Source organism: Tetrahymena thermophila, assembly GCF_000189635.1.
Source record: "Tetrahymena thermophila SB210 genomic scaffold scf_8254814, whole genome shotgun sequence".
In the NCBI taxonomy this organism is placed as follows: domain Eukaryota; phylum Ciliophora; class Oligohymenophorea; order Hymenostomatida; family Tetrahymenidae; genus Tetrahymena; species Tetrahymena thermophila.
Window position 1 is genome coordinate 716,954 of NW_002476570.1, and position 13,085 is coordinate 730,038.

At 23.4% G+C, this 13,085-nt stretch overlaps 3 protein-coding genes across 3 annotated transcripts; 1 reads left to right on the forward strand and 2 right to left on the reverse strand. All coding sequences in view use genetic code 6, as the record gives it.

Moving 5' to 3' along the window:
* Positions 1–718: 718 nt before the first annotated feature.
* TTHERM_00885820 (histidine phosphatase family (branch 2) protein) lies at positions 719–2,337 on the forward strand (the record flags this gene model as incomplete). The annotated part of the gene is made up of 2 exons (XM_001013611.4): positions 719–1,104; positions 1,188–2,337. The coding sequence occupies exons 1-2, from the start codon at positions 794–796 to the stop codon at positions 2,335–2,337; spliced, it is 1,461 nt and encodes a 486-aa protein (XP_001013611.3). The 5' UTR covers positions 719–793.
* A 513-nt stretch (positions 2,338–2,850) lies between these two features.
* Positions 2,851–8,128, reverse strand: TTHERM_00885840 (cation channel family protein; the record flags this gene model as incomplete). The annotated part of the gene is made up of 3 exons (XM_001013613.2): positions 2,851–4,660; positions 5,398–5,569; positions 5,812–8,128. The coding sequence occupies 3 exons, from the start codon at positions 8,126–8,128 to the stop codon at positions 2,851–2,853; spliced, it is 4,299 nt and encodes a 1,432-aa protein (XP_001013613.2).
* Positions 8,129–11,087: 2,959 nt separating this feature from the next.
* Positions 11,088–11,519, reverse strand: TTHERM_000885859 (hypothetical protein; the record flags this gene model as incomplete). The annotated part of the gene is made up of 1 exon (XM_012795442.1): positions 11,088–11,519. The coding sequence occupies one exon, from the start codon at positions 11,517–11,519 to the stop codon at positions 11,088–11,090; it is 432 nt and encodes a 143-aa protein (XP_012650896.1).
* Between the last annotated feature and the right edge of the window lie 1,566 nt (positions 11,520–13,085).

The following is a 13,085-nucleotide window of genomic DNA, read 5'->3' on the forward strand; positions in this document are numbered from 1 at the left end:
TCATTTTATTTATTTATTAAGAAATTTAATTGCTTTTATTAGTAGATAAAAGCATCATAAAATAAATTTGAACGATTTATATGCTTGATATATTTAGGTGGGTGGGGGAATATATTTTAATTTATGATTTAGTGGATCTCCCTTCTTTGATTTAATTTCCCGAATAGTTCTAGTTTTTACCTTTTAATTATATAATTAATTAATTAATTATCAATCATTTATTTTTCAAAAAATTGGTTCTACTTCAAATTTTTATTCAATATTTCAACGTATTTTACGATAATTCATAGTATTTTATTACTTTAAGGGGGGTTTTAATTATCTTAACTTTGTTCAATTTTGGTTAAGCAATTTTTTAGAGATTGTTAATAGTAATAAATGCTATGCTTTAAAATTATAATGTATTATTTATATCTTGTTACACTAAAACAAATTGTAAATCATCTATCTTTTCCATATAATTCTGGTAGTAATATTGTATAATGCTAAGTATATAGTTGATCTACTAGTCTTTACTTTAGATAGCATGGAATTATGCATATGTATTTTACAAAGGTACTTTAAAATTGAAATTAAAGTAAGTTTTAGATTAATATTTATAGAGTTAAGCTTATATCAAGTTAAGCATATATTTATTTAATTATTGATAAATAATTCATTTAAATTAAAAGTAAGTATTACCAACAAGTTCATATTAGTAAACTTTTATACTTTATAAAGAGGAAGGATCATAAAGTATTTATAATTAATATTAAATAAAATTTTGAAAATAAATAGGAATAAATAGCAAAAAATGTCAGCTAAAGTTTTACTTTTATTAGTAGTTTTTTCTATAGCCACCTAGTGCTAATTAGATGGTGCTTAATTAAATAAAGTAATTGTTGTCTTTAGACATGGTGCCAGATACCCAAATTATAATTCCAATGCTCCTATCTACAATACTGACTAGACAAAAACTAATTCCGGTTAACTATCACCTGTTGGTGCAAGATAGCTCTTTTAATTAGGAAGTTCATTGAGAAATGAATATTTTACTAATAAAAATTTCATCCCTGAAAAATTCTATTCCCCCTAATTCTATATTAGATCAACTGATTCTGATAGGTAATTAATTATTTTATTTTATAATCTAAATTTTGTATTTTAAGATTTTTTCCAAATTTTTAATAATAATTTTAATTTTATAGAACAATTATGTCTGCTTAGAGTTTCATGGCTGGTCTTTATCCTGCAGGAACAGGACCTACTATTTTAAATAGTATAACTAGTAATAATGATAAAGCCAAACATCTTAACCCTCCTTACAGTAACTTAGCAAGCTAGCCAGGTGATAACAATTCAGTTACAAATGCATATCAACCAGTACCTATCAGAACTGTCTAGAATCAATATGATGGAGCTCTTTTTATTCATGGAAACGCTTGCCAAAATAGTGTTTAATGGAGAAATGATGCTGCAAATGGACCTTTATTTAAGGAATATAGATAATTCTTCGATTAATAGTTTTTAGACTTTGAAAAGCTTTTCTCGAAATATGGATTTAAGGCTTCTTCATCTACTTTATCTACACTTTATGACTGGTTAGATGTCCTTTAATGTAATTTATGGAATGATAATCCTGCTCAAGATGATTCATCAAAATCTTTTTATGGAGATGCTGACTTATCAAAAAAAATTAAAGCTGCTGTCCATCTTTAATTTTATTTAAACTTTTTCTTAACTGAATAACAAAAAAAAGTTGTTCCTACTCCTTTCTTCTCAGATTTATTAAAGTATATTGGAGATAGCCACAAGCCTATATTCACTGTCCTTTCCGCTCATGATACAACTATCAATACTGTTTTACAAGGACTTAATCTTGTCTCTTACGAATGTGTAATTGAATATATAAAAAATGGCTTTAAACCTGTTGATGGAAAAGTTTGTATCACTGAAGACACTGACTTTGCTTCTAATGTCGTTTTTGAAATTGTAACAAAGGATAATAAAAAGTATATTTAAGTCAAATACAATGGTGAATACTAAAAGATTTGTGACTAATCTTAAACATACTGTGAATTGACTGACTTCTAAAATAGAGTCAAATCATTTATTGTTCCTGACTATGATGTATAATGTGGCAATCCTATTCCTTAAACTTAAACATAAAATCCTTAAACCTAATAAACTGTTGGAGAAAGCGATAACAGTGCTCCTGGATGGAGTATTGCTCTTATTGTTATTTTTGGTGTTCTCTTCGGTATTACTATGGTCGTAGCTTTCTATTTCTATAAGTCTAGTAGAAGATTTAAATAGTACATGTCTGCTAAATAAGAAAAAGAAATAACAACTGTCTGAGATATTAAATAATTTTAAAATTAATTTAATTTTTCTGTAATCTTATCTAATCTATCACAAATTCTAATATTTGTACTTTTTCAATTAATATAATTCAAAATTTAATCAATATATTTTATATTTCTCATCCATCCTTCTTCAAAAAGTAATTATAAAATTGATTACTTTGTTTTAATAAATGTAAAAAAATCAGTGTAATAATAAATATATCTGATAAAATCTGAAATGCTTATTATCCAATCAAAATAATAAAAAATATTATTGAAATAATTAATTTTTTTTTAATGAATTAATTTGCTACTTAACAAAACATTTAATATTATTTGAAATTTAGAGAGAATTGATCATATGAAATTGTTAAATATATATTTAATCATTTTATAGGATATTCTCAAATACATGAATCATACTTAATTTTTTTAATCATAAATTAATAAATTACAATAATTAAATATTAGACTCAACCAATATAATTAAATTATTTTTTAATAATTTGATATTGAATTATTTTGATCAATTTTAAAGGACTATCGTTTGCTTAACTTGCTTGCATCTTATTTAGAAAGGTGAGTTTATAGCATTAGAACGCTATTCTTTCCTTTTTCTAGTAGGAGAAAGACCTTATTAAATAGAAGGTCTACCTATAAATGTCGGGCTTCTATTATCTACGTTATTTTCTTTTTTGATTGATTTTCTAATACTATTCATTCTTAGCTTGAAGTATTTGTTTTGAATATTAATAACATTTTGCAGATTATATTTTGGGAAATATTTCACCATATTTTTAATCTTTTCAAAGTCAAAGAAATAAAATTATTATTGTCTTTATTTTTGTTAGATATCTAATTAATGACTATCCACTTAGGTAATATTTTGAGCATTCTATAAAATTGGCTATATCGTTTATTTAAATGTCTTAGATCTCATTATAGTAACTGATTTTTTATGAGTACCTTTCCTTGTTTTAGTCCTTTAAAATGAAGGTCTTCTAATATTTTAGACTGTAGGTTACTACATAGTAAGACTAGATTAATTATTTGAAATATTATTTCCTTAATTACCACTTTAGTTGCTTTACTGTAACTACATAGCTTAACATATCAATTTTAGAATTTGATCATTTAAGACCTAAGGAAGAGATTATTATAATTGCTGATTTTATTATTAAAGCGGTTATATTAATTGATCTTTGTTAGCTTAACTCTAATTATTATAAACTTAATTCTAAGAAAATTTAACTGATTAAGATGATTGTTGCTTCGTATACTAAAATTATTAAGGCTCTTTTAGACTTGAATGAATAGATTATTCAGAGTTATAATGAGGAATTATATTAAATTATATTTAATCATCTTATTAAAGTTTAATTAAACTTGATTAATGATTATTTTTTCTTAACTCAAAAGTTGATTCGTCTGAGTTTATATGAGATTTAGAAAAAATATTTTACTTGATTGTATTGTTGTGTTCTGTTTTTTGTTGAGATGTTGAAATTGAGTTAATTGAAGATATTGCATTTTTATCTGTGTTTAAATTGAAATTTGCTACTTAATTATTAATTTTTTCACTTTTGTTATCATTTGTGATATCTAAGTTTTCAATAGTTTTATCATTAACAGTTTTGTCATTACTTGATAAATAATCTTCAATACCTTAATCAGCATCATAATCTTCTTCATTATCTGATGTAAGAAATTAATTAAACGGCTCATTTTGCAAATATTACTCTTCATTTTATGTTAGTGGTAAATAAGCATTAATTTCTGGAACACCTAAAAAGAATTACTTATCTTCAACAGTTGTATAAAAATATTATTCATAACTTTTTATTTCTTCTTAAATTAAAAATTTTGTCATAGACTAATTTCCAGTCTATGCATCTTCTTTTTAATCTTCTAAAAGCTATTATTTTGCATATTCAATTCTCAATTTTTTAAGATTTGATCTAATTAATTGTCTGTCTCTAAATGATTGATAAAGCTTTCTTTTACGAATGAATGGTTAGTTATTTTCTTAATATTTCTGTCTCACCTATTATTCTGAATAGCATTGTGCGTAAATTATTTTAGATTTATTCAATTTTAAGTGAATTAATGGGCAATTAGAAAAATTATGAGAAAATTTGTCACAGCTTGCACACTAAGTATCCGCAGATTTTTCTTCAAAGATAATAGAATCCTTAATTTCACAAAATACTTCATATTCATTAGGATAATTCAATAAAATTTCTTTGAAATCTTTTAGTTCACAAAATGCAAAATTAGAGGTTTTTTCACATTTCAGCCATTTAGTTCTTGCTTACTAGCAAAAAAATGATCTTTAACTATATATAAAATATAATTTAGCTTTTTAAAATTAAGATAAACTAATAAATTTAATCAATAAAATAATTGATAAATATGCTATTTAAATTATAAAAAGCAATGCAAAATGGTTGAGATATTAAATAATTCTTTACTGCTTTATGACAGAATGAGTAAAATATTTAAATTTTAAAAATTAAATTAGATTAATTAAAAAATATTTTATAAAAATTTAATTGATGACAAAGAAGTGAAAGACTATTTTAATTATTTCTAAATTAATATTTTAAGAAATATTATTCAAATCAATTAATTCATTTTATTAATCTATTCAAAATAACTTAATGCTAAAAAATTAAAATTTTTAAATAATTATCTATGATAAAATGATATTTTAGATTTATCAAATTAATGTCTAATTAAATTAAGCTTAAATGCATTACACTAATATTTAAATTAAGGCTTATAATTCTCAGAATATTTTAGCCTGTTTAAATTGTTTTAGTAACTCCATTTATACCTATCATAATTTGTATCTTCATATTTTTTTTTGGAATTTAATGAATATTAAAAAACTAATTCTTAATAATAAGTACTGTATGATGATTCAATTTGATCCATTTACTTTTTAAAATGGTATTAAAGCTTTGCTTAAAAATTGACCTCTTTTTTTTTTACTATTTTCTTTTAATCTTTTATAATTCAACTTTCAACCAAAGTAAAAATAAATTTTGAATTCTAAATGCTATATTTTTACCCAAACATATAATTTTTTTCTTCGATTGTTACAATTTTCTTCTGCAGTCCGCTTCGAGTTTAAACATATATAGATACACACCCTTCAAGAAGAAAATAAATTCTGTTATCATTTTATCCGGACTAGATAAGATACTCTCCTGGAGCAAGGGATAACTCTTTCATTGTTAAAGCTATTATTTTTTAAGAATTAGTAGAATTAAAAAAGTTAAGTTTTTGAGATGATTTACATTAATTAATTAACAATAACGCTTAATTAAATTTAGTGGTAGAAAATAAATGATTCAAATAATAATTGAATGCAAAAGATTATTTATCTTTCCTCCATCAATTATTTTTTGAGGTGAGGTAATATAGATAAAATAAATTTGATGATCTTTTAAGTTGCCAATTTTTGTAATTTCTAATAATTTACCTAATTAATTGATGACTTATGGAGAAAAGTGAGAGTTGAACAATTTATTTGAGTGTAATATCTTACCAAAAAACTCTTATTTTATTTCTTAAGAGAGTTATGATGGAAGCTAGTCAATAATAGCTTATCCTTTTATGTGGGTTTCATCTTTTTAAAATTATATATATTCAAGGAATTTTATTGATCTCATTTAAAGGTGTTTTGGAATATTTCTATTTCCCATATATGTGATTATATCAAATTTTTTCTGTTCAAATATAGCTCTCCTCTAAGCCTTTTTTGTGTAAATCTAACCTATTGTGTTAATTACATAACCAAATAGAGCAGAGCTTAATAGAGTCATAACCATAATGTAAATTCTTTCTATATTATTTTTAGGAGTTACATCACCATACCCTACTGTTGACATTGTTATCAAGGAGAAATACAGACAAATGATATACATATTTATCCAATTATCTTACCTTTAATCTATGATTAATGCATTTTGATATCCGCCAAGTTCAACTGAAAGTCTACTAACTAGATGTATGCCGCAGGCGCATAAATGAGCTATTATTATAATCGAAACAATCATTTATGCTAGTTACATGACATCTGAAAATTTCATTCTAAATGAAAAGTGGTCATCAAGACGATTGACTAAAACTTTTATGTAGTATATTCTAAATAGGATTAATAATTGTAGATATTCATTAATATTAGATAAAGCAATAAGAGTAACAAAATCAGTAAATAGAATATTCTTCAAATAGTTTTTAAGAATTACATTTCTATCTAAGACAGCAACCCCACTGATATAGACTCCTCTATTGAGTGTTAGAATAGTATCTAAAAAAAAGAAACTGCCTGCTATAGCTGAAAAGCCAGCAGTTTAAATGCCTGGGATATGAATATTTAATTAAAAGCTCACTGATAAAGGAATGAATAGAAATATAACTGTTTAAAATATAAGCATAATCAAATCCCAAATGATAAAAAAAAAAGATTCTGGATCGAACACAGGAACACTCTTTAGGATTTCAAATAGAAGTACAATAAATTTATTAAATTCCTTTCTTTAACTTGAAAAAAATGTTTGCTAAGAAAGTTAAGACTTGCTAATTAAATTAGAATTTAAAGACTTAAATGACTTATTAGATTTATTTAGCAAACTAGATTTCTTCAAACTATTTTCTCCCTCTACAAAGACGTGTTCCTCAGGGTTGTAAAAAGCACTGAGATCTCCAATAAAATCATAGTGTTTTTATTTTAGATACTTAAAATTAGAATGAATTGTAAAGTTAAGCAGCTTATTCATAAATTACCTAGCATGTTTCATTATATTAATATTTTTTAGAATATCAGAAGAATTAGCTGATTTTCCAAAAGCACTGCCAAGTACTCCACTAAATCTTGATTTTCTCTACGTTTAAGATGCTTTAGATGCACCTCTTGCTTTATTTGAATTAGTATTATCTTTATTGTATTCACTCTCATCATTTCCTTCGTTGTTATTTGTACTTACAACTTTCTTCATTGCTATATGTGGTGCAAAGTTAGTTTATTCAGAGGGATTTTACTCTGCATTTTTTAATAAATTAATTTGTAAATTAAGGTGATTAGCGATAGTAAATTTTTCATTTTTATTGTTTTCTTGGTTTTCATTGTTGCTACTATTGTAATTAAAGTTAATAAAATTGGGTGATGGGTTATTGATGAAATTATTATTGCTTTATTAAAAACTTAATTCCCTTTAAAGATTTATCTAATGTAAATTATTTTTTTTAATATCTTGATCTAAATCGTTATTCTACTTAAGAGACTTCATGTTTTCATCTTCTAACTTATAACCACTATAAATGTTATTAGACTCTTTTCTAATCTTTAGCGTTTATGGAGTATAAGAACAAGCAGTTTTCATATTATAGAAATTATTTGATACATTGACTATTTCATTTTTACCTGTTGCTAAAGTCCCAATACTACTCTTATGCCTTTAAGCTAAGTCGTAGCTCTAAAAAGGTTAAGAGGGACTTGTAATACTTTAGTTGAAGTTGTTAATAGAAACTTGCTAAAGACCTTTACTGTTTTTTTTAATTACTTCTGGAGTCTAAGGAGCAGGAATATAACTATCCTATGTGTTCAGTCTTTTTCGTTACTGCTCTTAAAGAATACATTTATCATTTAATTATAGTTTAAAGTTTTTTTCTCGATTCTGAGCACCATTTAATATATCATCATCCATATAGTTCTACTCTCTGCTGCTTAGCATTTTAGCAGGACTCTCTTCTGATCTTGATAAATCTTCAAGTTTTATCTGTGAACCAATAATCATATTTTTATTTTTTGATAATTGAAGATATTAGCTTTTATTTTTTTTTTATTAATTTTCTAATAATATCAAAATCAAGTATTTTGGAGATTTAATTATTTGAAGATTTATTGAAGTTTATTTTAACCATATATTTGATTTGAAAGAAAATGTAAAATATGCGAATTAATATATTCAAATTAATTGCAATATTTTAAGCAGAGTAACTATTTTCGTTTTCAATTACATTATTCACAAAATTTATTAATTTTGATGCTTTTTATCATTTTTGTATTTTTTTTTTTCATTTTATTTTTTATCAGATTTCTATAAAATAGATCAAAAATAAATAAATATAGTGTTTTTACATTTTAAATATTTTAATTTAGCTATTTTAGTCAAGCGAAGCATTTTTTTAATTATGTGTTTTATCATTTATTTAAAAATATAAATTTATTTAAAATATTTAAGAAAGTATATTTGAAAGTAGTTGATTAAAACAATTATTGTCTTATTTTAGTATATTTTATAATTTTTACATTTTCGGTTTATTTATTTTTTTAGATTTTTAGAAATTAAATTTAGATAATATTTAGGAATAATTGCAAATTTTGTTGTATTTATTTTATACTAAAATAGAAAAAATTGATTTACAGTCACTTAATTAATTCATGCTTATTATTTATAATATTTATAATAATTTTTATTCATAGTAACAAATCAATTGCATAATTTTATTCTTTTATTTCGCATTATCATATTTTTCAATTTATCAATTGTATATTATAAATATTGGCTTACAAATTAACACTCATACATTTATATTAAATTTAGTTTCTTCTTGCAATTTAAAAATATATTTCAAAAGCCAATATGTTTATTCCAAAACTATTACAAAGGTACTCAATCCAAAAAAATAAAATAAATTAATAAAATTATCAAAATTATCCATATAAAATTTCTAAAAAATTTGTTTTAAAACTGATTAGCTAATTAAATATTTTAAATAAACTATTTTTTATAAATAATAAAATATTCTGAAAAGATTTTTAAAAATTTTTAAAAATTTCTTTGAAATTATCAAAAGAGAAATCTCAACTTATTTAATAGTTTCATTTCTCATTTTGTTAAACTTAAGTTAAATGCGTTTTGTAATTTAGATTTAAATTAATTTTTTTTAATGATAAATAATTTGTCTATTTTACTTATTAATTATAAAAAAATAAATTTAATCATTTTTTTTCATCAATTTTTATCACTTTTTGGCTTTAATTTTTAGATTATTCTATATTAGATTTATCATCTTTTTAATGTACTTAATTATTTTATTTTTTTTTAGTTTATTTTTTTTAATTATTCGTAGATTATTTCTTTGATTACTTTTATTATTGCTAACTCTATGAGCTTTATTTATTCTGATTAGTATTGTTTTATATTTATTTAAAAGACTCCTATGTATGCTCAATAGATGAAGAGTTCTCTTTTATATTATTATTAGTTGCTTATGAGACATTTAATTCCTGATTTAGATTCATATCTTCAATTATGCTTGTTGTCTATTACTCTTTTTATTCTTATTAACTATTTTAAACTTCATTTGATAGAGCTAAATTTTTCTGACTGCTCTTTTTACTGCTTAATTTTACACTATTTTCTTTCTGAGATAATTAAATTTAATCTATTTGACTATTACTCTCTGATTTAATTCCATTTATACTTTAGTTCCCACTTTGATTCAGTATTTTTGAATTTTTGAATGTTATTTAATTATTTTAGTCAACCTGCTTTTAACTATTATCATCTTATTAACTATTTTAAACTTCATTTGATAGGGTTAACTTTTTCTGACTGCTCTTTTTACTGCTTAATTTCAAACTATTTTCTTTCTGAGATAATTAAATTTAATCTATTTGACTATTACTCTCTATTTTATTTTCATTTATGCTTTAGTTCTCGCTTTGATTAAGTATCCTTGAATTTTTGAATGTTATTTAATTATTTTAGTCAACCTGCTTTTAATTATTTTCAGTATTTATATAAGTTTAACTGACACTTAATTATTTTTCATCTAACAAATTACCAATTTACTCAATATTTTGGCTATCTGCAAGCTTATCTTTAGACATATTATCAATAATTTACTCTTTCTCTTAGTTACCATCAATCCCGTGTTTATTTTAGTTACCACTTAGCTCTTATTAAGATTAAGTCTCATTAATATTTTACTTAAGCTTATTTTCATGAAGTTAATCGCTTGCTTCATTCTTATATACCGAATTTTATGATAAATTTTTTTATAACTATAATTGCTTTGAATCTGATAAAATTTCATTTGATTATTATAAAATATTAGTATCATCATTCGAATTAATAATCTATTTAGATGTATTTTATTGAATTTATTCATTTTAATTAATTTATGATTAATTTTCTTCATGAGCTTAACTTTACTCCATCTTTACACTCTACTCCTGATATTATTAAGAGAAGCTGATATCGTCATTGCTTTAAATTTTGAATCCTGTCTATTTATGTGGTGTAGTGTTTTCTTTAATAGACTAATTATTATAAAATGAGCTACTTTACATTAATATTATCTTTTTCTATATGTTTTCTTTTGATATATTTAAGTCAATAGGTTGATTACTATTTACAAAACTAAATTCAGAATGTTTAGAATTTTCTTTGAGCTTTAAATTTGTAATTGTATTTTTAGGTCCTCTATGCTTTTAGCTTGAATGCAATCTTTGAATTCCCTAAGAGTTATTTCCTTCTACTTAAAATAAATCTTATGTAGCTAAATCGTTATTGGGTAACTTTTACTAAAATTACATATATTTAATACTCAACTTGTTTGCTTTAAAATTATTGCTATTTTAATATGGTGGACTTAAGGACTTGTTTGCTTCGTTTTTTGTGCATGATTATGCAGATGATTGCATAACAAAAGAATCTTTTTGATAAAAGTACCTACTTACTTATTTCAAAGAATTATTGCTCTTATTATATCTAGTTTCATCTGAGGATGGTCTAATTTTATTTGGTTAGTTTGGATTATTTTCTACAATATGCCTTTTATTTGAAGGTATAGAGACTCCTCCTCCATGTTAAGCAGAATATTGAACTATCTTAAGTTTTCTTATAATAGGAGAACGGCTTAAAATTTTCCTGGTTTCAACAGAGCTCTTTTTAGCTTGACTGATTTGATAAAATTTATATTATTGATCTGAGTTATGTTTGGATAACTTAATAATTTATGCTAAGTTTTCATTATCTTCATAATATTCTTCATGCTATTAATAATTATCAGAGATTCTTTTTAGAACTGAGTGCAATTTAATTTTATGAGAGCATGCAAATAAATTTCTGCCTGTATTTTCTACTTTACCCCCACATTCAGATGCCTTGATTTCATCTTTGAAGAGATTACTGATTCCTATTTTCTTTTGCAAACACTACTATTAGTCTTAATTATAATCTTTTTCTTTTTCAAAGGATCGTTTCAACATCTAAGAGAATGATTATTTATTCAAGCTTTAGTTTGGTGATTCATTTTTTTTCTTTTATTTTGGTGCTTCATCATGATAAAATTTACTCTTTGTTAATCCTTCTTCTATCATCTATTTAAGCGATAGTTCATTTTTTTCTTTGGCTTGATAGTATTTTGTTTTAGATAAAATACCTTATGCATCAGCAAATTGAAATTTTTTTTGCTTTAAACGTGTTTCAAGTTATTTGAGATGCTTGTTGTTAGCAATAAGCTTGAAAGGGTATGGGTTGCATTTTTTCATTTCCATTTATTACTTATTTTCAATATCTTACATTTCTCTCTCATAATAAAATCCAAAATTAATATCTTTTTTATAACCACCCTCTTTTTTTATTTTTTCATTTACATCGCTCCTCAATTAATGAAATAGAATCATATTTTGCTAGTTGGTATCTCCTTAAATGACCAAAAATTTCTCGTTTTGCTTATCTAATAATTCATCACTGTCTATAGATTTTTGAGTTCTTATAGATTATTTTTATTTAATTTACAAATTTTATTCATTTAATTTATGCAGTTTTATTTAGCTCTAAAAAGTTTCACCTTATTCCCTATTTTAAATCTAATGCTAATCTTCAAAGTGATTATAAGACACAAATTACTTTGATTAAAGCTAGTTAAAGCTTGAGCACTCACCTAATTTTTCTTCAAAGGAATTTTTTTTGATAAATTTATATTGAATTTGTTTGTTTTTGATTGGTGATTCTTAAATTGATTAATTATTTTATTTTATATCCTATTCAATTTATTGCTCTTATTCTACATGTATTTTTCTAATTTTTACCAGTAAATTTTTTTCAAATTCAAATTAGTCTTTCATATTTTTCTTTCTCATTATTTCTATTTCTTTTTATTGCTTATCGTGAGCCAAAAGAATTGTTTCTCTTAGATTTTTCTTTGAAAGATAGTTTGCTTGAATAAAATCTTTCATTTGATCAGGCATTTTTTTTTCTAAAATATTAATATTAATTGTTAAAAATTAAGAATTAGGTGAAACACAAATTGCAGTGTAAAGATAGCTTTTCTCCTCGGTTTGGGTCTCTAACAATTCTTCACCTAATATAATTATTTATTATTAAGTTTCTAATTCTAATTTTATATAAAATTACCAAATACTTCTGATTACCCTAAAGTTGCTATGTGAATTTGCTCAATTTACTTTTCTATTAAAGAATGAGGATTATTTATTTTTTTAACAATATTTTTATAGAGTTATATTTCTCCTTGTACAATAACAAAGAGTTTCTAATTTGCTGGTGCTATTTAAATGCCTTCTTTCACTATAATTTAATTTTTGTGGTAAGTTTCTTCATCAAAAAATCTAACAACTCGCTCAAACACTCTGCCACTTGTAATTAGATTACCTAAAAATGGAAATTTATTCATAATAAAATCTTTTTTATCTTGTTGTGCCTTGTTATATTTGATTTA